The 26,482-nt window shown below is 43.6% G+C and overlaps 1 protein-coding gene across 3 annotated transcripts; it reads left to right on the top strand.

Moving 5' to 3' along the window:
* Positions 1-6: 6 nt before the first annotated feature.
* Positions 7-26,482, top strand: SLC36A4 (solute carrier family 36 member 4). 3 transcript variants are annotated; one of them, XM_056115213.1, is made up of 11 exons: positions 7-132; positions 6,413-6,536; positions 7,702-7,792; positions 8,761-8,849; positions 10,370-10,465; positions 12,046-12,130; positions 18,355-18,579; positions 20,856-20,954; positions 21,513-21,682; positions 23,303-23,472; positions 25,313-26,482. In XM_056115213.1, exons 1-11 carry the CDS (start codon positions 84-86, stop codon positions 25,618-25,620), a joined length of 1,506 nt encoding a protein of 501 aa, XP_055971188.1. In that variant the 5' UTR covers positions 7-83; the 3' UTR covers positions 25,621-26,482. The 3 variants fall into 3 exon arrangements, with proteins under 3 accessions (XP_055971188.1, XP_055971189.1, XP_055971190.1); XM_056115214.1 differs by lacking the exon at positions 6,413-6,536 and having other exon boundaries at positions 61-132; positions 25,313-26,479; XM_056115215.1 differs by lacking the exons at positions 7-132; positions 6,413-6,536; positions 8,761-8,849 and having other exon boundaries at positions 7,738-7,792; positions 25,313-26,479.

Genomic DNA, 26,482 nt, shown 5'->3' with positions numbered 1-26,482 from the left:
CCTCCTTCCCTCCCGCGCGCGCGGCTCTCCCAGGCGGCCTCTGACGCGGGGCCTGCGCGGGGCGTCCTGGAGACTCCGGCGCGATGGAAGCGACGGCGCCGGCGGCGGAGGCGGCGGGCCCCGAGGAGCTGGGTGGGTAGGGCCGGGGGCGGGCGCGGGGCGGCGGGAGCGCCGGGCCGGGGGTGCCCGCAGGAGGGGCCAGCGGCCTAGCACCCGGGACGGAGACCAAGCGACTTCCCCGTTGCGGCCTCCTAGGGGCGCGGAGGGTTTGACTGGGAGCTGGGCAGGGACGGGTGCGTGGGGGACGAGTGAGGGATGGGGTGCTGGGACCTGGGGTGCGGGCAGGGAGCGGGTCCCTGTGCAGCGAGGGTGTGTGTGTACAGCGAGGTGGTGTATGTACAGGGAGGGGGTGTGTGTACAGGGAGGGGGTGTGTGTACAGGGAGGGGGTGTGTATATAGGGAGGGGGTCTGTGTACAGGAAAGGGCCTGTGTTCAGGGAGAGGGTGTGTGTCCAGGGAAGGGTCTGTGTAGGGGGGGCGTACAGGGAGGAGGTGTGTGTACAGGGAGGGTAGTATGTACAGGGAGGGGTCTTTACACGGAGGGGTGTTGGTACACCATTTGCCATGCATGTGCCAGGTGTGTGCAGGTGTGTGACTGTGCCTTGGGTGTGCTGGTGATGGGGCACCCCAGCCTGCAGTGTGACTTGGGGGGGCCTGACAAATCTGTCCAGAACTGTTTTGCTGCTTTCCTGGCCCAGGGACGGTAGAAGTTGTTTTAGGAACAAGATAAGGGTCTGGACAGTCATATCACTGTCCCGGGACTGTTTGGGTGTCATCCTGATTTGCTGGTGACTCCCTGTGAGGCCATTTGACAGGCTGATGTTTTCAGGTGATGTATGGCACGCCCTCTGCCTGGGTTTCTTCCGAGTATGATGAATGTCTACTGGCTTCCTACTTGTTGGGCTAGATGGAGGATTGGTCCCACTTCATTTTCATTTCATTTCATTTCATCATCCTGTTATTCGTCGATTGCTTCGAGCAGGCCCCAGTAACGTCTCTTTCATCCTAACCCTGAGATTATATTCAAGGCTCTTTAGGAGAATGAGACCCATCATTGTTACTGGTATTTGGCATATTTGGTACGCCATGGGGAGTTTGCCAGACTCTGCCCTGTGGGCAGGCTACATTCGATAGCCTGCAAGTTCGTCCAAAGTAGGAATGAGATAATAAGATGTCATAAAAAGATGTCCTGATAAGATGGCACGGCCGTGAATGCGGCCACGCGGTTCCGGGAGCTGGATTTTATAGTCTCTGAGTCTTGGCCGTTGATGGGATTACACGGCGCCAGGGGGCCAGGTGTGGGTGTGACCCCCACCTACTGGAATTTGGAGGATCTGGGTGGAGGATGCTCGACTCCAATCTGAGTAGGCTGGGAGATCTCGGCCCCGGAACCCGCGTGGATTTGTCCCTCTGCCAGTACCTTCATGTGTGCGGAGAGTGGTCTCAGCATGGTGGTGGCTGGTCCTGGAGGTCTTCGGCTGCCGGAGCCCTGGTCGGTAAGGGGAGGAAAGCTCAACCCGCTCCCCTCCAACGGGCCCCGGCGAGGAACAGCCAGGCGCGGGGGCAGAAGACTGCCACTTCATAGATACAGAAATTTCAAACTCACAAGTGGCAAGCCCCAGACTGGAAGCCAAGGGCATCTGGCTGCCGTGGGCACCTACCTGGCAAGCATGTGTCAAGATGTGTAAGAGGTGAACTGTGACATTTTCTGCTCAGATCCTTAGAGTGTACTTCATCCTTAAAAATGGCCCAGTCCTTTCCTGGCTTTTCTCCTCCTGGAAATACTTCCTGAGGAAATTACTCAAGAAGATGACTAATTATGAATATTTATATCAAAGGATGTTCACGGCAGTGTTTATTATGGAGAAAGCTGGTACTAGGAGAACAGGTCAGGTGGACAGTGAAGGAGCAGTAGAGTCCTACACTGGTAGCCACTGGAGGGGCTGTGTGCCTTGCCCGCCCCTGGTTCCAGCACCCCCACACCCCAGACAGCGGTGAGTGCATGGACACGAGTGTGACTGCATGCAGCTCATCACAGGTTGGTTGCTGTCATGGTCCCCCATGTGCCTCCGGGGGTGTGGGGGGGAGGTCCTGGAGGCCCTGACCCCAAGCACTACTGGGTGAGTCCGCAGGGTCTGAGCATCATGGCCTCCTTGGGCCCTTCACTTGGTCTCTGATGGTGGGCCAAGCACTCCACAAGTGGCCCTTAGGCATCCTGAGCACCACTTGGGAGGCCCCGCTGCCCCTCAATAAAACCTGAAGGCATTTGTGCAGTTCCTGAAGACCTGACAGGTGGGTGTGAACAGACAGAACAACCAGAATGGTTTCCAGAGAGACTGACTGGGTGAGAGGCTGGCAGAGAGGAGTGGGTGACCTGGGGTGAGCGCCTTGAAGGGTAGAAATGCGTCGGGAGACGGGATGGCACTTTTAGAACATGCCCGCAGAGCCCATGCTGGCTCTCCCCAGGAGGAGGGGCTTGGTTTCCAACACTTTCAATCCTTGCTTCTAAAGAAGAGCTGACAGTGGAAGTGGAAGGGTCCTGAAGGGCGTGCCCTGGTCTCTCTCCTGGACTTGGGGGGGGGCAGTATAGAAGGGCAAAGCTTAGCGGACATGGGCTTGTGGCGAAGGCCTGAACTTGTCACACTTGGTAGGTAGAGCTGTGAGCTGTCCAAGTACAGATAGCACAGAGTCGGTTAGACGCACGTCTGCAGCCAGTGCCAGGTGTCTGGAGATAGAACCTTGGTCACAACTGAGACTGGAAGAGATCATGGGGTTGGGAGGAGGAGATCAGGCCTGTGGCAGTGAGACACAGGAAAGGTCTATCTGGGTGGGAGGGAGCAAGCGAGAGCAAAATCGTGCAGGGTCGTGTATACATACAGGCTGTGGACCGACCTGCCATCGCTGAGTTCACTCCTGGCTCTCAGGCTTCATTTTCTTAAGGGTGGTGAGAGTGGGCATGTGGATGCACCACGTTTTCTTTATTCACTTCTCTGTCTGAACATCTCCGTCGTCTGTCGGTTCCGTGAGCGGTGTCACAGTGAGGACGAGTACTGATTTGTAGGGGCAGTCCTGGCAATGCTCGGCCAACTGGCTTAGACACTTCAGGCTGGAGACTGTCAGGAGACACTCAGGTACCTCACAGGGGCTCCCAGGCCTACCCTGGGGCTGCTCCTGCTACAGATGTGCTCCTGAGCCTGGCCTGAAGCGACGCTCTTGTCATAGGAGTGTCATGTAGGAGTTCTGGTTTTAAGTCTTTGAGAAACTTACATGCTGTCTTTACAGTGGCTGCCCTACGCTGTACTCTAGCCGACCGTGTGTGTGCTCTGATTTCTCCATATCTCACCAACGACTCCTGCTTCTGTCCTGCTGCACACGAGTGTACTCCTGCTGCATGACGGCTGTTTTGCATTTGCCTATGATTAATGACACTGAGCACCTTTCATAGTGTTAGCCAACACTTACGTCAAAGAAGTACCTATTCGTGCCTCTAGTGATAAGTTCACAAATTTATGGGTGTCTGATCTTCTACAAGGGTGAAGATTCTACACCCTTGTTTATTTATTCTACAAATAAGCAGCACATTCCAAAGGTTGAGTTGCTGCTGCAAGAGTAGGAGGAGGGAGGGCAGACCCCAGGCTCTGTCTGTACCCATAGCCAAGGAGGGAGGGCAGTTAATTCAGTTGTTAGATTTTAGTTCCCCGCTGTGAGTTGCAGGAGTCCTTGATATATTTAGGGACTTAGCCCTATTCAGGTATGTGGCTTGCAAACAGTTTATTTTGTTTTGGAGGTTGCCCTTTCTTCCAACTGATGGTTTTCTTTGCTTGGCAGAAATTTATTTTCATATCACCTGGTCTACTTTCACTTCTGGTGCCTGGGCTTTTCATGCCAAACCTGTACAATCACTGCCAAAACTTGTGTCACAAAACTTTCCTATGTTTTCTTTTAGGAGTTTTACAGTCTCAGGGATTATGTTCAAGTCTTTAATCCATTTTTAAGTGGCTCTTGTGAATGTGTGATAATGATCATTAAGCTTGTGTCCCCCCTCCCTTTTTTTGGAAAGACTTTCCTTTACTTCTTGCACTTTCTTGGTACCCTTGGAGAAGATCAGTCACCCATAAATTTGTGGATTTACCTGTGAACTCTCCTGTTCCATCGATTTTTCACGTGTTTTTATGCCAGTGTCATGGTATTTAATTGCAAAAGACTCCAAACAGCCAGAACAATTTTGAAAAACAACAACAAAAAACAACCTAATCATACTTTTTGATTTCAGAATATATTTCAAAAATACTAAAATGCTAAGGCATCTTCCAATGTCGTAAAGCACAACTTTACTTATGTAAAGCAAAAACCGGTACAATTAAGCACAGAACTTAATTGGAGCCATCTCCACCCTAATCTTTCTACCCCACCCCACAGACCTGTCCCTTCAACAAGGGACACACAGAAGCCCCTCACAGAAATACTTTTACTGGAGCCCAAGGACACTGCAGACTTCAGATTATCTGCAATTATAAAAATAAATGTTGGGTTGCTGCTGCAAGAGTAGGAGGAGGGAGAGAGGGCAGACCCCAGGCTGTAGAGACATGCCATGTAACTACTCTCACATAGTTCATAAAAAGTGACAGAAAGCCGTTAAGAAAAGGTCATTGTGGCAAAATGTTAAACATTGGTGAATCTGCCTTGCACACAGCTGGCCCTGGTTCCCCCAAGCACACCATGAGTGACCCTGAGCACAGCCAGGAGTAATCCCTGAGCACCAGTAGGCACTGACCCCAGAACCAACAAATAAGTTGTTAGGCTGGGCTGGGGTATACCTGGCTCAGTGGCAGGGTGCAAGCCTTGTGTGTGTCAGGTCTGGGCTTCCATTACAGGCCCTGTGAAAAAGAAAAAAGAGGAAACAGGGGATATTCATTCTGTAGAGTTCAAATGGCCTTAATTTTCCCCTTTGAATCCATGGGCCACACCCAGCAGCATGGAAGGCTCCAGGTTGAGCCCCAGTGCTTGAGGACTCACTGTGGTGCCAGAACTCACTCTGTCAAGCACAAGCCATGCTCCTTCTCTACCATGTGAGCCCATCCCAGATCTTAGAACTTCCATCAAGTTTTAGAAATTTGGTTGCCTCTAAAAATACAGCAAGATTTAAAGCTAACAAGTGATGAAAACACTCAATTTCTTCACATTTCTCATCCATTATTCTATGATCATTCTGCTCTAAATCACGTGGCTTTTTATTTTTAAAATTTAAAGTGCTGTAATTTACAAAGCTATTCATAGTTGGGTTTTAGATAATGTGATTATTATTATTATTATTATTTTTTAAATTGAATCACCATGAGATACACAGTTACAAAGCTGTTCTGGTTGGGTTTCAGTCATATAATGTTCCAACACCCATCCCTCCACCAGTGCACATTTCCCACCACCAGTGTTCCCAGTTTCGCTCTCACCACCACCCTTCCAGTCTGCCTCAATGGCAGGAACTCTCTCTCTCTCTCTCTCTCTCTCTCTCTCTCTCTCTCTCTCGCTCTTCTTTTGGGTGTCATGGTTTGCAATACAGATACTGAGAGGTTATCATGTTTGTTCCTTTACCTATTTAGCACGCAGTTCTTATCCAGAATGATAATTTCCAACTATCTTTGCCATCATGGCCCCTTTTCTGTCCCAACTGCCTTTCTCCCCCAGCGCTTGAGGCAGGCTTCCAACTGTGGATCAGACAAGTGATGTTTAATGTCAATTAGAAAAAGAACGTCAATTAGACAAAGACGTTTTGTATTGATACTTAGGCATTTTTGGGGGGGGGTCACACCTGGCAATGCACAGGGGTTGCTCCTGGATCTGCACTCAGGAATTACTCCTGGCAGTGCTCAGGAGACCATATGGGATGCTGGGGGTCGAACCCGTGTTGGCTGCTTGCAAGGCAAACGCCCTACCTGCTGTGCTATCGCTCCAGCCCCCGATACTTAGGCTTTTACTTTGCACAATTTAGTCAAATTAATATATATAGCAAATAGGCCTTGTTTGTCTTTTTCTTATTTTCTCTTCTTTTCTTTTTTGTTTCTTTTTCTCATTTTCACTGGGCCACACTCAGTAATGCTCAGGGCTTACTCCTGGCCCTGTCCTCAGAGATAAGTCATACAGGGTGCCCGGGGTTGAACCTAGATTGGCTGCATGGAAGGCAAGACCCAATGCACTGTACTCTCTAGCCCCTCATGTTTCCTTTTAAATGTACTAAATCTTGGGGGAATTAATGTACATTTTGGGGGGATGCAAGAGTAAAGGAGATCTGTTGCATTCCCTGTTATTTTGAATGATTGACCACCTTTACAGCAGGCTGTCTTTCTTTGTTAAAGACATGGACGTGATGAGGCCCTTAATCAGCGAGCAGCACTTCGATGGGACGTCTGACGAGGAGCAGGAGCAGGAGCTCCTCCCGGTCCAGAAGCACTACCAACTCCCGAGCCAGGCGGGCATTTCGTAAGTGCCCCCATGCTCACGCGGCTCCTTCTCACTTGCTGTCTCTTTTGGAAGCATCTTACACTGGCGGCTTGTCCTCGGGGTGCCACGGCCCATCTGGGAAAGCAGGAACCCACCTGCATGGGCACTCAGGATCGAGAAGGAAGAATGCCAAGAGAGCCGGCAGGCGGGGGCTGTGAAACACGGGACCATAAGAACTTGGATCTTGTCATTCGTGAACTGGAGGAAGTTCTCTCTATAGTTACAGTAATGAACAAACAAGGTGATGTTAAGTTTAAATGCTCAGAAAAGAATAGGTGAATACATCTGTAGGTTGGAAGTTTTGTTACAGATTGAAGATCTGGGCTGTTCTTAAGTTTAACTTTCCTTTTTGGTCAGGAGACCTCGTCCCGTCTTCTGGAGAGTTTTGCTTTAAGTGCAGTCCCTTAGGCCATATATTAGGATGCCTGAAAGTCACTCACATTCATCTGGTGATTCACAGTTCTAAGGTTTGTCCATTTTTCCTTAATACTCAAAAATCCAATGTGCTTAGAACAGCAATTACGTAGGCAGTGTTGATCACTGGTCTCACTTACCAACTAGCCACGTGTGATCTTCGACATTGTTCTGAAAACCACAGCCAAGTAGCTCGTGAGGAAATTACCTCTCCCGGCAAGCTACCGAGAGTATTCGATATGCCAGACACAGTAACAACAAAGTCTCCAATGGAGATGTTACTGGGCCCGCTCGAGCAAATCGACGATCAACGGGAGGGCCTTTACCTTTACCTTTACCTCATTTTTATTTTTTAAAGTTTTTTTGGCCACACCTGCTCAGGGACTGCACTTAGATCCAAGCTCAGGGGCTCCTCCTGGTGGTGTTGAGGGGTAGTGCAGTGTGTTCTCCAGCCGCTGAGCCAGCATCTAGGCCACCTTTTATTATCGTAATAGGAAAGTACTTTCAGTTAAGTATTTCATTTAATCTACACAATAATCCTCTGTATTTCACTTTTAAGTGGCAAATAAAGGACATAAACACTATGACTTTGAGCAATTCAACTTCTGGTTGAACGAAAATGTTCTTTGACTTCTTGCTTAATTTTCTGTTCTCATCTAATACCAAAAGATGAGGAGAATTTAACAGATTATACTCTAAACTGTTTAAATCTTGAATTTTTATTTTTCAGATTTGTACAAACTCTTATGCATCTTCTCAAAGGAAACATTGGGACTGGCTTGTTAGGACTTCCATTGGCCATAAAAAATGCAGGAATAGTGGTAAGACTCATCCTTGCAATCTCTATTTAAGATAAAGTTATCATCTTAATTTGTAGCAGAAATCACTGCCTGAAAACATCTGCCCAAATTAAATATGACCTGATCAAGTAACATATCACTTAGCTTCTGTATTGATCAAATTATGTAGGGGCCGGAGCAATACTGCAGAGGATATGGCATTTGCCTTACACGAGCTCACCTGGGTCTGATTCCTGGCACCCTATATGATCCCCCAAGCCTGCCAGGAGGGATCCCTGACTGCAGAGCCAGGAGTAAGCCCTGAGCACTGCTGAGTGTGGCCCAAAAACAAAACAGACAAAAAAGTGGAATCGAACCCAGGTCGACCGCGTGCAAGGCAAACACCCTCCCCGCTGTGCTACTGCTCCAGCCCTACTCAGCCACTTTTAATTGTCTAGTTTTAAGAAAAAGTTTTATCAATTTCCACTGTATATGACTTTCTCCAGCCTAATTTAGAAATATTTAACATTTCTGACCATGATATTTTGTGTCTCAATATCCACATTTCACTTAAAAAATTTTACATGCAATTTTTTCACACAGTTATTTTCTATGCATAATTCCTCACTCTAGCTGCTACAAGTACCGACAGCCATGTTCTGCCCAGTGGGTCGAGTGTGTTTTAGCATTCAGATTATGTGTCAGACTTGTTGGTGAATTATAATGGTGGGAGACCACCATCAGACATTGATTTTGTTATATTCCTTCCTACTGATATGTATTCCTATGTGAACGGGTCTGGTAGCTGAGTTGATAAGCTGCAGTTACCACAGACAGTGAAACTGAAATTCTCTGTATAAATTTTATTGTTTTTCTTATGCAGATGTTTTTCTTATGCAGATGACTAATAACTTTTCCAACAACTATTTCTTCAGTTGAATAGTTTATCACCTTATTGTCTATAAGGCTACTCTGTGACATAAGTAACCCTTGTACATTTCCTCCTGCAGCTGGGACCCATCAGTCTTGTGTTTATAGGGATTATATCTGTTCACTGTATGCACATTTTGGTACGTTGCAGTCACTTTCTATGTCAGAGGTAAATATGGATTCATTAAGTCTATTTGTTTTATAGCTACGTATTTATTTAAAGCATAAAATAATTGTATACTTCTACTATATGTTACAACTGAATTTTTATGTACTCTGTTACAAAGGCAAGTCTAAGATAATAATTATGAAAAATCATAGCATTCCATTTTATTTGAATCTGGTCTGAATATATGTGGTTCTCTTAAAATATAACTTTTATCAAAACAGGGTGTCTTTTTATTCAGTGTAAATGAGAAACTCAGGAAGAAGAGGGAACAGAGGAAGCAGTAAGATTTTTTTGGGGGGACCACACCTGACAGTGCTCAGAGGTCACTCCTGGTGGCCTCAGGGGCCATATGGGGTGCCGGGGACTATCACTTCATATTATCACTTCCGACCCAGCTGTAAAATTTTTAACTATGACTTTTAATCTTTAGTTTATTAGTAATTCAGTTTTGAGTATAAAGCCTTTGGTGTTTTTTGTTGGTATGAAGTTAGTAATAGTCAATAAAATAATTTTTCCTTTTTGTATCCTAAAACTGCTTCTACCGAATAATGGCCAATTAAAATACCTATTACAGTAAACTAATATCTTAAAAAATTTAGACATCCTTGGAGCTGTCTTTTTAAATGTTCTCAGAATTGAAGGCGAGTAATTTCTGATCTTTAAATAACAATAAGTATACTTGAGGAAAAGGTTGGGTAGAAAACAGAGGGAAGCAGTGCCTTTCTAATGGGGTTGTCATGCGGGCTGAATGTGAAATTATTATTCAGCCTTGTACAGATGTACTAAGGAATAGGGGCCGGAGTGATAACAGAGCTGGTAGGGGGCTTGTCTTGCATGTGGCCAACTGGGTTCAATCCCCCACATCCCATGTGGTCCCCTGAGCCTGCCAGAGTGTAGAGCCAGGAGTAACCCTGGAGCACAGGTGTGTGTGGCCTAAAAAAGAATGGAATAATTGAGATGGTATAGACATGACTCACTGTGGTTGATGTTTTGTTGGTTTTTGTTTTCGGGCCACAGCTGGTTGTGCTTAGGGCTTACTCCTGGCTTTGTGCCCAAGGATCAATCCTGGTGGGAAAGGAGAACCATATGGGGTGCTGGGGATTGAATCCAGATTGGCTGCATACAAGGCAAGTATGCAGCCAACCCTACCCACTGAATGATCCTTCCAGCCCCTGGAAGGATATTTTAGGTAGTGAAATATACAAACTATTTAAGCACAGTAGGTTAAAAAATAAAATATTGTTTTAAGAGGATGGAGATAAAATGCTGAATTTCATGAGACACACCTTAGGAGTTAGCAGATCTTGAAAATTTGAAAACTCATGGCTAGTGCTTGGGAATTCATTAATAATTGCAACCAGTCTCACAATAGAGACGTTACTGAGCCCGCTCGAGCAAATTGATGAACAACGGGAGGACAGTGCAGTGCTACAGTTTATTTGATTTTCTTTTTGAGGGATGGGCTTTTGGATCAGCTTCAAGTTCTTGTTTTTCCTATGTCTGATTCTTATTACTCACAGGTTTAAAAAACCCACATTAGGCTACAGTGACACTGTGAGCTATGCGATGGAAGCAAGTCCTTGGAGCTGCCTTCAGAAGCAAGCAGCCTGGGGAAGGTGAGGGCCCTCTGTTACTGGTATGTGGTCATCAGAACACCAGCATCTCTGTAGATCTCACTTCTGCCCGGAGATGCTCAGCGGGGCAGTGTGGCCATGCCAGTGCGCAGGGGGAAGAGTCCGTCTTTAGGTAGTTTACCAAGAGGACACATAAGTAGCTTATAATAAAACAGGCCAATAAACGGTCTTCAGGGTTAGACAGACTTGGATTAAACTTAACTTTGAATCTCAACTTACAAAATAAATCTATAATAAATTTAAAAATTTTCAATTTTATGATCTAGCTCAAGTCATTTTTCATCTTAGTTATATGCACATAGACATCTGTGGGATATATTTGAACAAAATCCTATTTTCTTATCATTCGGTTTAAATGGAAATTTATCTTTGGTGGAAGTGACAAATCAAAGTCAGCTATGTGCAGGACCAGGAATAAGACCAATCAAAAGCTGCTGCCGACAGTACAGTGATGTTGTGGCGGGTGGAACGAGAAGCAGTCTTAGTACTGTGTGGTGCAGTATGGCCTTTCTGGGATCTCCACCTTTGCTGATGAGCTGCTTCTGAAGCTCCTCTATGTTAAACAGGAGAAGGAAGGATGTGTTGCTGAATGCTCCCAGGGTCCTGCCTCCAGGCACTCTGACCTACCCAGCAGAGATAAGTGGCTGGGATGGCCGTTGGTAGGACACTCAGTCAAAGGAAGATGAAGAGATCTTGAGGGAATATCTGAATGAAATTCATCAGAGAGAAGTATCACAAACTTATTCCAGAGAGCCAAAATTACTTACAAATGAGGCCCTGAAGCACCAGTGACAACAGTAGAGTTACGGCCAGAGAAGACAGGCCAAGTAGGGTGGGTGTAGAGGCTGGAGTTGGTGGCCAGACGCAGATGGTCTAGCAGCCCGACATGGAAGACTGGGCAGGACAGAGACCTATTACTGCATGTGGCTAGAGGGCTACTGGCTGTTCCTTGAGCAAGATGGAGGAGGCACTGTATGTTCATCTCTAGTCAGATCTGTTACTTCATTACCTGCCTGAGCCAAATAACTGGAAGTGATTTTCAGGTGGAGTCCCTTCTCCACTCCTATACACTGCTAGTGTAGGTAGAATTTTCTAGAAGTTCTGTTTTAAAAATGAGATAAAAGACAAACTACTGGAGAGGTCTCTAATGGTGAGTAAGGACTGTGCCCTCATCCACGGCACACTCATCTGTTTTGAAAAGGCATGAAGCTGGGTGTTAGGGGCAAGTAGCAGGCTGATGTGAAGGAAAGTCTTGACAAGTAGGAGACGGGCTGCACCTGAAAGAGGAAATGGCATGTAGTAATTTCATAAGTAGATACCTAATGATGGGGCAATTTTTGCCTTTTAACGTAATGGAACATCCTTTTGCTCAATCAACCCTAATGATATACAATCTCAAGTGTATGATCTTTGTATTAAATATTTTAAGTGTGTTTGGTATTTAACAAAGTAAAGTGCTAACAGAGTATGTGCTATTATAAAATGTTTACAAATATTTAAAAAGACAAAATACATTGATATTTCAGCAGTTCCTAGTGATATTAATGACTATCTCTTTTCAGGAGTGTGGTTGACTTTTTTCTCGTGATAACACAGCTGGGATTCTGTAGTGTTTATATTGTCTTCTTAGCTGAAAATGTGAAACAAGTGAGTACTGCTGCTGTCCAGTCAGTGAAACCATTTCCTCCAGTGCTCCATCATGGCATGGCACTGTATTCCCTTTGAGCAGGCAAAGGCTGATATAAAATGTGTTTCCATAAATGATGTCCCTCTGTAGATTACCCTTTGGTCCTATCTTTTGCTATTGGGCTTCTGTTATTGTTGATTTTACTGTTCTTGTTGTATTAATAATGCTTATTCTTTCAGATCAGAGAGGATATGATTTACTGATTCTTAGCTACATGAAATTTAGATCTCAAAAGCAGATATGCAGAGGTTTGAGAGTATATCCTTTACAGTGATGTTCTAAAATGAAATATGTAAAGCTTTAGCCAGTTGCCTACAAAGTGAAGTAAAGGACCAGGTATGTAGCTCAAATGGTAGAGCACATGCCTTGCACGTGGGGCCCTGGGTTCCATTGTACCATGTGGTTCCTTTGTGTACAGCTCTGCTGAATCTAGATTGCCCTGGTTGCTTCTGAGCACTGTGAGGATGTCCTCTTGTCCCCCCCACCCCCCCAAATGAAGTAAAAACATGGGATTGCTGGAAAGATAGCAGAGCAGGTAGGGCACCTGCCTTGCCTGCTGCCGGACCCAGGTTTGATCTCTGGCACTATATATTATCCCTGAGCCATCAGTAGTGACCCCTGAAAGCAGAGCTGGGTGTCAGTCCTGAGTATTGCTGGGTATGGCCCTCAAACAAAACAAAAAATGGGGATTTACTTTAAAGAAACACCCAAAGCAAAAAATCACCCATCAGTAATTATTGTATTGTGTCCAGAAATGTAGAGGCCTCTCAGCTTCCTTCCATATTGTGACAGTTTGCTGTAAAAGAAAGTAGTGTGCAGTCCTGGCTGAGGCTGACTGTTGAATTGGACAGACATGCAAAGCACTAAAATTAAAAGTTCCATGTTAAAATCATGCTTGAGTACTCTCCTTTACATCTGGTATTTTGCCCCCTGCCTTTCCTCAATCATTAATTTAATCAAAAATACTTATTATCCATTGTCTATGGTAAATAATTGTCATTACAGATAGCAATAATAATAATCTGTAGTATTTGTATTTTAAGGTAGAATTATTTGAAGTTTTCCTAAAGAACTTACATGAATATATAAGCATATGCTTGACTAGTATTTCTATGCATCATTTTATGTTTAGACTAAAAGTTAGTAATCTTTTTTCTGTAAAGGGCCAGACTGTATTTTTAGCTTTGCAAACCTGATTTCTATCTCAGCTCTGCTACAAACAGCAAGATGAAAACCCAGAGTGTGTCTGTATTTTCATTAATATTCTATTTGTGAACACAGCGGGAAGGCCAGGTATGGGCTGGGGTCTGATACCCTTGATCAGTGTATGCCTGTATGCTGTATTTGAACCACTAGTTTAGACTGTGATGTCGGAAAGGCTCATTTAGTCAAGTCCTCCTATAGGGAAGAGTTCTCTTAAGTCAGGGATGGTACCTGTTTTTCTGCCAAGAGCCATCTGGCTATTTATAACATCCTTTGTGGACCAAACAGTATAGGTAGACAGTCTGCAGTGGGAAGCGAGAGCCAGGCCCCTTATTCCATTCCTGCCCCTGTAAAGGATCATGGACAGTCAGGGTGGACTTAAGAAAGGCAGCTTTAGTCGGTGCAAAAGTTGAAGACTTTGTTTGAATTCCATATTCTGTGAAACTTTCCTCACTGTCCCTTCCACCCGGTCTTTACCTCTTGTAGGGCTTGCTGATTCATCTTCTGGCTTCTGCAGCATTTTTAAACATTGCCTTAATCACAACACAGCAGTTGATTTCACACCTGTGCTCAGGAACTTCAAAGGCAGGACCCTGAACCAGATGTGCTAACCACTGTCAACTGTCCTGGACAGTACAGGTCATGACAGGCATGGGGTGAGGGGATTGGACCAGAAGGGAAATAAGCTTTTGAGAGTGGAAAGTGATCTTTGTTACCTCTCCATCTCTGAGCTCTAGCATTATACTTGACTTTCTGAGAAAATGTTCAATACATTTTGTTTACCGAATGGGTTTGGCCTTTCTGCCTGCCTGATTCCTGTAAAAATGTTCCAACACCCTTGTCTTCCATTTTCTCTGTGACCTCTTCTCTTTCACTTGCAATATGGTTGTTTTATGCTGGCCTCACATTTCCACAGTTATTGTGTCTGTAAAATGAACATCTCTTGTGTCAGAGACGAGATTCACAGCCAAATGGGCGCTTGATGCTGTCTAAGCCCTGAGAGCCCCAGATCTCTTTCTGAAAAGATGTTTTCTCAGTTTTATTATTATTTCTTTCCCCCCCAAATATTCTACTTTCAAATGTTTCCTTGCTTCTTTTGATCCTTACAAACAAATTCTTACATAAGTTGTTCTAGCAAAGAATCTGGTCCAAGCCCTTGCTTTCCTGGTAAAGTTTTCCCTCAAACATTTTCACCATTGGAGCCAGAGCGATAGTACAGTAGAAAGGGCATTTGCATTGCATGCTGCCGACCCGGAGTTCGATCCTCAACATCCCATATGGTCCTCCCAAGCACCACCAGGAGTAATTGCTGAACACAGAGTCAGGAGTAACCCCTTAGCATTGCCGAGTGTGACCCAAAAAGCAATAAATAAATTCACTGTTTAGAACAGGGTGAGTTTTCACAAAGAGAAAGAGAAAGAGGAGGTGGAAGAGAACAACAAACAGTAGTTAGAATCCTACATAAGTGCAAAGAAAAGAATTAATGCTTTCATTAGCACTACTCATAACGGGTGACATGCTTTGATTTGACAAGTACTTAATTCCACAAGCTGCATTTCCCCTGGACTGTTCAGTTGAAAGGGTTTTCTTGTCAAGAACTGGTGATCCACTCCACAGAAAACACTGGAGATGACACCTTTCTAACTGCAGCAGCACCATGGTTTTCTTCTCTCAGCTCCTGGGAGAGCTAGCGGCAAGCACTACTGAGTAATCACCACATAATGTAAAACTAGGACACATCACATCACCTTTAAGAGCTACTCTGTAATGTTACTCTATGCTCACTCTTGGAATGAGAAAACTGAGTTTCACAAAGCACAAGAAGTGCTTTAAGTGCTTTAAGAAGTGACTTAAGTCCCAAGAATGAGGCTGAAACCAAGGTCTCTGAGACAGCTGCCAGGCACTGTGAGCTGCCCACCACCAGATCTATCTCTTTCTCTCTCTCCCCCCCTCCTGTATCTATCTATATATGTATATATATGAATAAACGGAGAAAATAAGTGTCTACAAGCTTAGGAAGAGTGCTCTTCTATGGTATCTCAAAGATCAGTTGAATGGAAAAGTTTACTTCCTTGTACCAGGGAAGAGGTGGAAAAAGTGTTTCTGTGACCTAAGGAAGTAGAGCGATTGACACCCCTTGAAGCATAAGAAGCAACAAGAAGAGACAAGCTTTCACCACTGCACTACAGACAGGTGGCCCCTCGAGGCAGTGTGTGAGACTCCCGCTGTCCCCAGGGCGTGCCTTCAAGGCTGGCAGACATTCGGGTGAGGTGACTTTACCAGTTCCCTTTGCTATGGGCAGCAATGGGAGACTGGACTTTCTCAGGAAACTGAGGGTGGTGCCCCCACCAAAGGACGAAGAGTCTCACTGTCATATAGATGGGGGCCACGTGAACCTCTGGTGGGGCAAGGACCCCAGAGCTCCCACTGATTCTGTCCCTGGCAGCTTCTATCTGTTTGTTCTTCAGAAGGTTTCTGATCAAACAATGAAGAGTGGGGAAGAGCAGAAGCAATGTCACGCTCTACCCAAGGTTATGAGCTTTGGTGTCAGGGAATCTGAAGTGCTGATCTGCTCCTCTCCTCATCCCCATCCTTATTCATAAATGGGAGCAGTTTCTTGTCGAGCTGTCCATGGCTCAGCTGACACATGCTTGTGAGCACTTTAGTAAAAAGCGAAACAATATACAAATGGAGGCTCTTACAGCTTGACTGCGTTTGAGCTTTGCTGGAAAAATAAATCTGCTTTTGGAATTTTAACCATGACATTACTGAATCACCGAGAAATTAGCAGATTTCAGTGAGCTTATGCTCTAAATGAAAACATCTGAATTTGGTAATTTTGTATTTGTGTGTTTTGCATTTGGTAAACATGTGAGATCATAGGAATCAGGTAAGATAGGGTTGTGTAGGGTAGCCAGTCTGTTTAGAGGGCACCCAAGAACTTAAATGTTTACCTCAATCTCCCTCTAGGTGTGTATACGCATTTTATTTTCCAATCCTGAACTTTTATAATAATCTTTCTGATAAGGAATTATAAATTATTATGAATCTTGTGATAACATTATTTACAATTTCTAAGAACCCACTGAATAAAAATCCTAGAAATACCGCTTGCTGGCTTGATAGATTTCTACACACACACACACACACACACACACACGCACACACACGCACACACACACACACTCTTTCTCTTACTCTCTCTCTCTCATACCCTTAGTTTCCTCAAGTAGAAGCTGAAATCAATATCCTTATCAACTGCAGAGGGCTTTTTAAATGGGGGGGGGTGATTTTTGTGTTTATAGGATAAAATGATGTCTTATGTATATGACAGTACCAGGTACTGAGAAAGTACTCAGAAATGCTATTACGGTAGGGTTTGGCTCTTAAGAATTTGTATATCTAGGGTCGGAGAGAGTACAGTGGGGAGGGTATTTGCCTTGCATACAGCCTAATCAGGTTCAATCCCCAGCACCATATGTGGTGACTTGATCCCTTCAAGAGTGATCCCTGAACCCAGTGCCAAGAGTAAGCCCTGAGCACAACTGGATGTGGCCCCAAAACCAAAAAGGAAAAAAAAGAATTTATAGATGTAGAGGCATGATATTTTCACTGTGTTCAGAGCTGGTTCATGTTGGGGGCAAAAAAATCTGATTTTCACTGATAATTATAGCATGAGCTGCCTCTGCTGTGAGGTTTTAAAACTGGTTTGAAACTCCTCTATAATTCCATTTCGAGTTTATAACACACACACACACAGAGAGAGAGAGAGAGAGAGAGAGAGAGAGAGAGAGAGAGAGAGAGAGAGAGAGAGAGAGAGAGATCTGCCATAAGCCATAGAGGCAGGCTGGAGTATGTGAAGGAGGTGATGGGAGGGAAACTGGGGACATTGGTGGTGGGTAATGTACACTGGTGAATGTACAGGTGTTAGAACATTGTATGACCGAAACCCACATATGAACAAATTTGTAACAGTGTATCTCACAGTGATTTGATTTTTTTTTTAATGTAGGAGTACGGTTATTTATTCATCCACTGATTAGGCTGATTGAATTGGGCATTAACTCCACAGTGATTCGATTTTTTTAAAAAATGGAAAAATACCTATAAGTGGGTTAGAGACAAATTTTAATATATCTCATTTGAAAAGTAAATACTGATAACATAAATGGCTGAATAAATTTTAATTCTCTGGAGTTTATTTTGGGGGGCCCTCCAGCCCCCGAGAATGTGGCTCAGTGTGAAAGCCTGAGGATGTGGTACTGCTGGGGCCATGCAGTGCTAGGACTACCAGGCCATCCTTGGGGTTCTTAGGGGCTCCCAGGGCTATACCCAGGGATGTTCAGGAAACACTGGGGTGCCAGGGATCAGTAAGGGCTGGCTGCACGCAAGGCATGGGCTCTAACTCCTGTACTAGCTCTCTGGCATAACTTCAGTGGTTAGCATATATCCATGTGTAAATTTAGTGTATTCTTAATTAATATGGATAGTTGTTTTATTTTAAAATGGCTTTAATGCTTGGCTGTGATTTCTGGGTCTTATTTTGGCTCTTATGTGTTGCTGAGAGGCAGTGGAGTTTATTTCCTGCCCTATAAGCAGTCAGCTGGAGTGAGACCAGCCAGTGGCATCTACACTAGCTTCAGCTCTGATGGTCTCAGAGAGGCCTGGAGCCTCTGGCCTGCCGGGACCACAAGCAAGACAGTCACAGGCTGCAAAATGAATGAGGAGACCTACCCACATACCTTTATAGTAAACTTTCCTATGTGAAAGAAGAATTTTTCCAAAGACTATCCTGGTTTATTTATTCCTGATGTAGATATGATTATGTAGATGTATTTTTAGGAAGATAAAGTGCCTGGAAGCAGTGTAAATGTTTTACTGTAGAGGAATCTAGCAGAGCGTGTCTTTCAGTCATTTCTGTCTTTTATGAGGGGAGCTGATGGGAGTCTCCCCTTGTCCACCTCCTGATATTTCAATATAGGTTCATGAAGGATTCCTGGAGAGAACAGTATTTGTTCTGAATGGCACCAATTCGTCGATACCATGTGAGAGAAGTATTGACCTCAGGACATACATGCTTTGCTTTCTTCCATTTATAATTCTCTTGGTCTTCATCCGTGAACTGAAGAATTTATTTGTGCTCTCGTTTCTTGCCAATTTGTCCATGGCTGTCAGTCTTGTGATCATTTATCAATATGTTATCAGGGTAAGTAAGACATGTTTGAACTGAATGCCATGCTTAAATTTTTTATTTTACTTTAAAGATAAAATAATAATATGTAAAGATTCAACCTATACTTTATATGTGACAACCAAGAGATAATCAGTAAATTTTGGATTCCTTTTAGGAGATTCTGCTTGGAAAAAAGTATAACAGAAATTGAAGGCACAGGCTTAGAGATCAGATCTGGCCTGAATGTCATTAAATCTGCTTCTATCTTTTTGACAGTGCTTCAGAAGATTGTAATAAGCACTTATTGTCAGATTAGAATCATGCCTCCAATTTTGCCTAACACAGAACAATGGACTCAGTGTTATATTTCAGTCACTGTCCAGATGGGAGCAGAGGGTAGTGTTATAGTTTTCTTTCACTTCTAGAACTTTATTTGTCTTATGTACAAACACATTCCTGTACTACTTTGCCTTAAGTATGCAAGAACTTTAACATTTTATTGTTACAGCCTGAGTATTTTGTTTTGGGGCCACACCTGGTGGTGTTCAGGGATTACTCCTGCTCTATGCTCAGGGATCACTCATAGAAGTGCTCAGGTTACCGTATGGTTTGCCAGGGTTCAAACCTGGATCGGCTGTGTGCAATGCCAGCACTCTGGCCCCGCCTGAGGATTTTTAACCCAGTTCTCCAGTTTCCTTAAAAGAATCTGTTGATGGGATTTGCAAGTTCCTAACATTATTTGCATATCTTAGAGATCTGCAACTCCTTAACATTAGTTGCTGGATTCAGTGCATCTGAATTGGGTGTACATGTGCACTGTGTGCAAATCTGCACTGACCAGTGTTACTAGCATTGAGTGTTTCTGTGTGCTTTCTCTGAGCAGCTGTACACAGCTTTCAGTTCTCAGAGGAGCCACCGGTGTCCCTAAATACCAAGAATACCTGTTCTGTTCTTCCTGATCAAATCTGTCTTGTATTGTTGCAAATGAATTGTTCTAAAATCTGCAGCAGTAGGGCTGGAAAGACAGGTCAAAAGATTGAGCACATGCTTTTTTCAGCCCTCAGTTTTATTTCTGTCACCACCTGGTCCCCTGAGACGTCCAGGAGTAGCTCCTAAGCACGCTGGGTGTGAAAAATAAAAGTTCCCAGTAGCAATTCATACAAACTCTTATTGGTGGTGTGGCAGTGGTGGTGGTGGGGCTCTAATTTTCGCCTCTCAGATTTTTAAAACTGGATCGTCTCTTATAGAATGAAGAGTGGGAGGGACTGGTATGAAAATTTCATAAGATTTTCATGACTCCTTTGCTGAACTTGTCAAAGTTAGTGGAGGCAAAAGGGAGGTTCTCTAGGAAGATGGGATACTGTGAGCCTTGTTTAAGAGTTCACGGTTATGAACTGATCCACATATTTTCAAGCTCTTTCACTTTTTCTGTCATGTATCACCACTATCTCACCCAGTTCTACATATGCTTCCTATATTCTAACTGTGCCCAAATCGGCCATGTGCTTTCTCACTTGGCCCATGTAGTTTTCCTTTTTCCTGTCCTTGAATTCCATTTCCCATCAGGTAAGGCAGAGAACACAGAATCGCTAGGAGAGGAGAGACCAGACTTGGGGTGGCTGGAAGAAGTTTCGCCATTGCGAAACTAAGGACTTGAACAAGTGTAGTTGGTGAATTTCCAGAGAATGCAGTGGAACAAGGCTATGGGCTAGGATAATGGTTGCCTCCAGGTCCATCTAAAAGTAGAAACTGGAAACCAGAAGAGACCTGTGCTAAGGAGCACAGCAGAAAGCCAAAGTTAGGAAAATTGAAAGATCAATGAAGGTGAAGTGGAGAGTGATTCCCATTGTTAGCAGTGATTGATGACTAACTCTGGCTCTCACTCTGTCTCAATTTCTTGCTGCGGTAGGTGTTTGGTGTCTTGGCTACATTCAGTGTAGTATATAATATTGTTAAAATAATTATTGCTCACTTTATTTGGGAGGGGGCGTGGTTGGAGCCACACCTGGCTGTGCTCGGGGCTTACTCCTGGCGTTGTGCTTTGGCATCATTCCTGATGGTAGAGGAACCATAAATGGTGCTGAGAATCGAACCTGGATTTGGCCTTGTGAAGGCACGTGCCTTACCTGCTGTTTGTCTCTCTAGCCATAGAATTACGTTTCTTCTTTTGTTATCTTAAGTTTTGTTTTTATGAATTACTCAATTTTATAACACATTATTCACTGTTGCGAAGTTCAGACATGTTACATATTTTTCACTTTCACTTTTAACACAATAGATGTAATCTGTCTTCTTTATTTTTTTTCCAGAATATGCCAGATCCCCACAACCTTCCAATAGTGGCAGGCTGGAAGAAATACCCACTCTTTTTTGGCACTGCTGTATTTGCTTTTGAGGGCATAGGAGTGGTAAGGATTTGATCTTTAATTAGGATATTTAAAGGTCCTTGATTAACACACAGATTTGTATATTTGAGCTACATTAGAAATGCTAGGTTTGGGGCAGATAAATACGAGTTTCTTTTTCTCTCTGCAACATTTTTTTTGTGGGGGGAGGGCACACCCACAGTACTCAGGAGTTACTTCTGGCTCTGCACTCAGGAATCACTCCTGGTGGTGCTCAGGGGACCATATGGAACACTGGGGATCAAACCCCAGTCGGCCAAGTGCAAGGCAAGTGCCCTACAAGTATTATCACACTGGGACCTCTGTAATTTTTTTATAAATCTAAAATTACTCCGACCTAAAAAGTTTATTGTACAAAAATGATAAAAAGGTTTGACTGCTAAGAAATAATTTCAAATTTTCCTGTTTTTTTTCTCTTTTTTGGGGGGGTGGGGTTTCTGTGGTATCTTGCATGTAGAAAATACTTCAACATCAAGGGTAAATTTAAAGGGAAGAAGATAAATTTGTATTGGAAGATAGGATACTGAGTATTTGGAGTTACTTATATTATTCTCTTTGTAGGTCCTTCCACTAGAAAATCAAATGAAAGATTCCAAACGCTTCCCCCAGGCGCTGAATATCGGCATGGGGATTGTTACAGCTTTGTATATTACATTAGCTACCTTAGGGTATATGTGTTTCCGTGATGAAATCAAAGGTAGCATAACTTTAAATCTTCCCCAGGATATATGGTAAGTAGATATGAGTTTGTTAATCCTTGTTTATGTTCTAAATATGTCTGGTGATCTATGTGGTGCAAGAATATTTGCTGTATAGATTAATGATTTTCACTTTTGTGAATTCTTCATGCCATCAGAATTCTTGCCTTCTCTTATTTACAAAAGGTAAAGGTAAAGGTAAAGGCCCTCCCGTTGATCGTCGATTTGCTCGAGCGGGCCCAGTAACGTCTCCATTGGAGACTTTGTTGTTACTGTGTCTGGCATATCGAATACTCTCGGTAGCTTGCCGGGCTCTCCGAGAGGGGCGGAGGAATCGAACTCGGGTCGGCCATGCTGGCCGCTTGTAAGGCGAACGCCCTACCCGCTGTGCTATCGCTCCACAAAAAAAAATCTTTATAAAAATATACTGAAGAAGAAGTTCCTGATGATGGTAGGAAGTGCCCTAATTCCAAGGCTGCTATCCTGGAGGGGGCAGCAGGGTGAGGGACAGCGGCCTCAATGGCTATAGGAAAGCTCTGGGCTTGGCAGATGATCTCTGGAGGGTGCCCTTGGCCAGCCCTAATTCCGGCCCATCCTGCCCTTTCCCCATTCCCCTCCCACCTCTTACTGTCTACTGCTGCGATTTTCCGCTAAGAATGAAGCTAGCTCATTATCTTGATTTAAAGTGAACATATATGGTGCACGTAGAGTTAGACAGCTATAAACTGCAGAGCCAATGACACTGAGAGCATGAGAGCGAAAGAACCAGAGCGAAGGTGTGCCTGCCAAGTAGGCCGCACCTGGGGACACTGGTGGAGGGAGGCCGACACTGCCAGGGGACAAACCACACTGGAACACTGTGCTCCTGAAATTCAACTATGAATAACTATGTTAATTATGGTGCCTTAATATTTAATTTAAAAAACTGTTTTGGTTTTTGGGCCCCACCCGGCAGAACTCAGGGCTCACTCCTTGCTTTGTACTCAAGAAATCATCCCTGAAGGGCCTGGGAGATTCTGTGGGGTGTTCAGGATCACAGGGATGTTTCGGTAGCCATCTGGAAGGCAAGCATCCTACCTGCTGTGCTGTCTGTTCTGCCCTAAAAAATTTCTTTTAAAATAAAACTCTTGTAACAGAAAATAGATTGATATTTCCCAGAGATATAAAGAGAGCTTAGTAAAAGGTCACAAACATTCCGCTGTAAGATGAGTGTGTTTGAGGACCTAATATGTAACCTGAATGATATTCAATTACACTGTATGTTGTTGATCTTGTTTTGGGGTCTTTGGGGGCCACACCTGGCAGTACCCAGGGACTACTCTGGTTCTGTGCTCACTTCTGGTGGTGCTTGGAGGACCAAATGTGGTGTTGGAAATCCAGCTGGGGCCAGCCACCTGCAAGGCAAGCACCTTAACCCTCCAACCCAGTATATCATTTAGTTGAAACTTGCAAAGTAAGAGTAGAACAATTTTTTCTCATCCACACCCCCACAAAGCAAGTAAGCAGGATTAGACGTATTCATTAGCAGGTTGGAGGAATCCTTTCAAGGTCTAACAGGAATCAAACCACACTGGACACATTAAATACATTGTGATTTGTCACTTGTACTAAAATAAGCTAAAAAACCTGACTAAATTTTGAATTTTTTAACAGGTTATATCAATCAGTGAAAATTCTATATTCCTTTGGCATTTTTGTGACATATTCAATCCAGTTTTATGTTCCAGCAGAAATTATTATACCTGTAGTAACAGCGAAATGTCATGCTAAATGGAAACAAATTTGTGAATTTACTATAAGGTCCTTCTTGGTTAGTATTACTTGTAAGTATCACTTTATATTTTTATAATTAACCAGATATATATATATATATCCACCCAGATATATATATATATGTGTGTGTGTGTATATATATATATATAGCACTGTCCTCCCGTTGTTCATCGATTTGCTCGAGCGGGCACAGTAACATCTCCATTGTGAGACTTGTTACCGTGTTTGGCATATCAAATATACGTCATGGGTAGCTTGCCAGGCTCTGCTGTGCGGGCGAGATACTCTCGGTAGCTTGCCGGGCTCTCCAAGAGGGGCGGAGGAATCGAACTAGGGTCGGCCATGTTGGCTGCATGTAAGGCAGACGCCCTCCCCCCTGTGCTATTGCTCCAGCCCTTATATTTATATAATAATTTTTATTGTTAAATTTATTATAATGATTCTGATTTTAATATTAATTTTTTAAATTCACCTATCCAGTGCTTTCTGGTTTAAAATTCTGTTATTCTATTAAAAGAAAAACTCAAACCCAATTCTATCACATTTAAGTGAATAAAAAGGTTAAGGTGTGAGTGGTCGCAAGGTCAACCTAAAGTCAACCTGCAGCAAAGTGAATAAAATTATTTTGAAAAAAAGTACTGTGGTGTTTAAAACATAAGCATGTTTAAATCATTGTGTGAGGGGTCCCTTTATATTATTAAGACTTTATTTGTAATTTTCCCTTTGGGTCATTGTAGACTTTTGACCAACTGTGCCAACTGGCTCGGAGTTAGGGCATGAGGATGCCACCAGGCCCTGGGGGTTCAAGGACCGTGCTCAGTGGCATCTGGGCCACTCAGGCTGGTGATTGGGGCCTCCAGGTACACACGCACACACACACACACACACACACACACACACACGGTGGTGCCAGGGTCCAAATGCATGCTCCTCTGTATGCATCTCTGACCACTGAGCAAACTCCTTTGGCCTCTGCTGACATTTTGCTTTGTTTCTACTTCTCACTTAAAAAAAAATTGGATAACATTTACACTTTAGGAGTTTAACTGTCTGAGACTTATTAGGGGAAGGGGTTCCTTTTGGTTTTACAGCTTTCAGTGGCTTATTCTACTTATTATTTGGAGCATGTGTGTAATTTTGTATTAAGGTTTCTCCTGACGATGCCTCCAAAAGTCGTGTGCACATGGAGACTTTGGAGCAATAGAAGGTGTATGGTTCAGTGTCATGATCAGGGATGACTCATGTCCCTGACCCTCACACTTTGAGGGGGGACCCTCATAATTTCAGGCCACAGTGGTGCTCTTTCCTCAACCATACAAGGAACACAAGTCTTTCTTACGGATTTCCCTCAAAGGCTTGACCATGAACAGCAAAGTAGCCTGAAGTTGTCATTACCATCAAATTCTTATTTTCATTATTCAGTGTTGGATGATTCCAACACTGAATTTGAGGCTGTCTGACACAGGGACGCGAATACTGCAGCTCTTGGAAATAAGTATCTTTGGAAATTCTGTGGGAGGCAGTGGGAACCATCTGACCGACTCAAGGTTGAGAAAAGCAGAGTTAATATAAAGGAAGCTCTAGATCACATTAAGCAGCTCAGGATAAATCTTGAACCCAGATTTAAAGAACTATGCCCACGACATTTTGTTTGAAGGTGATGCAAAGCTGGGGAAAGTAGATAAAACTTATTTCTCAAAGGTGCCTTTTTAAATGAACTATCAACTTATAAGGGACATCGCATTAAGGAGCCAAGCCAGTAGGCCACTCTTGATTACTAATGGAGCACTCAGTAGGGGAGCATTGCTCTGTTTGACTCGTCCTGGAAGATAGCCACTGAGCAGCCATGCATGTCATGTCTTATGAGAAACATGCACTTTGCTTTCCCAGGTGCGGGGGCCATTCTGATCCCACGTCTGGACATCGTCATCTCCTTTGTTGGAGCCGTGAGCAGCAGCACCTTGGCCCTCATCCTGCCCCCTCTGGTGGAGATTCTGACCTTCTCCAAGGAACACTACAACATATGGATGGTTCTGAAAAATATTTCCATAGCCTTCACTGGAGTTGTTGGTTTCTTGCTAGGTACATATGTAACTGTTGAAGAAATTATTTATCCTACTCCCAAAGTCACAACTGGCATGCTACAAACCCCCCCTCTAAATTTAAGTTCAACATGCCTTACATCTGGTTTGAAATAGAAGAAGCAGAATTCTGAGTACTCTACTTTTTCTCATTTCTAAAACTGATAAAATAAGTAGTGGGATACAATGCCAAACTACTTAAAAGTAGAACCAAGCACTGATTTTTGGTTGTTTTGTTTGCTTTTGGCATTATATTTGGAGAGTTTAATGTAAGTCTTTACCAGCAGTGTTTGATAAATTGTGACAAATCCCTGGTTTTAATTATCAGCAATAATTTTTTAAAAACTTGATTTTAAAACACTAAAATGTGAACAATTAGAGAATAAACAGTTTTCTATTATTTGTTGCCTCAATCAGCACTACTTGCACCAAGGCCTCTTGCTTTTACCCCAAGATGTCCTTTCACCATCCAGTTGGGGATGGTTTACAAAAAGAACAGAAACCCTTGGATCTTCCCAGCGTCCATGTCCAAGTATGCTTTATGCACCGATGTGAAACTCTTAATTAGGCTTTCAATAGATAACCAAATACCTTTAAGCCCCTGGAAGTATAGAAAACTCCCACCAACCATAATGTAAGCATATAGAAATTCCTATAACCAGAAGTATTCACAAAACATTTTATAATAGCAATTGATCTTTATGATGAAAACCACAAAACACTGTGAAAGAATCAAAATTAGTGTTTCGATAAAATCTGAAAAGACTTGAAAGTTTATCCACTACAAGTCCCACTTTTTTCACCTGAGGAAACTAAACCAAGAAATGTTTTGTGACCCCACAAGAAAAATCAAGCTTCTGACTCCTAGTCCAGGATTCTTCCATATTTCACTTTACATCCAAAAAAACAAATAAATTGTGTTTAGTTTAATTTTAACACCGGGTCTGTTTGATTATTATTCTGGTATTTTAAGATGGGC

This window comes from Sorex fumeus, unplaced genomic scaffold (genome assembly GCF_029834395.1).
Source record: "Sorex fumeus unplaced genomic scaffold, SorFum_2.1 ptg000028l, whole genome shotgun sequence".
NCBI lineage: Eukaryota > Metazoa > Chordata > Mammalia > Eulipotyphla > Soricidae > Sorex > Sorex fumeus.
This window is presented reverse-complemented; position numbering and strand designations above follow the sequence as displayed.

Excerpts from the sequence above, each read along its gene's own strand:
- SLC36A4 (XM_056115213.1), top strand. The coding sequence starts at position 84 with ATGGAAGCGACGGCGCCGGCGGCGGAGGCGGCGGGCCCCGAGGAGCTG. Across the intron at positions 18,580-20,855 it reads TTTATCAATATGTTATCAGG|AATATGCCAGATCCCCACAA; the intron begins GTAAGTAAGACA and ends TTTTTTTTCCAG. Across the intron at positions 20,955-21,512 it reads CTTTTGAGGGCATAGGAGTG|GTCCTTCCACTAGAAAATCA; the intron begins GTAAGGATTTGA and ends TTCTCTTTGTAG.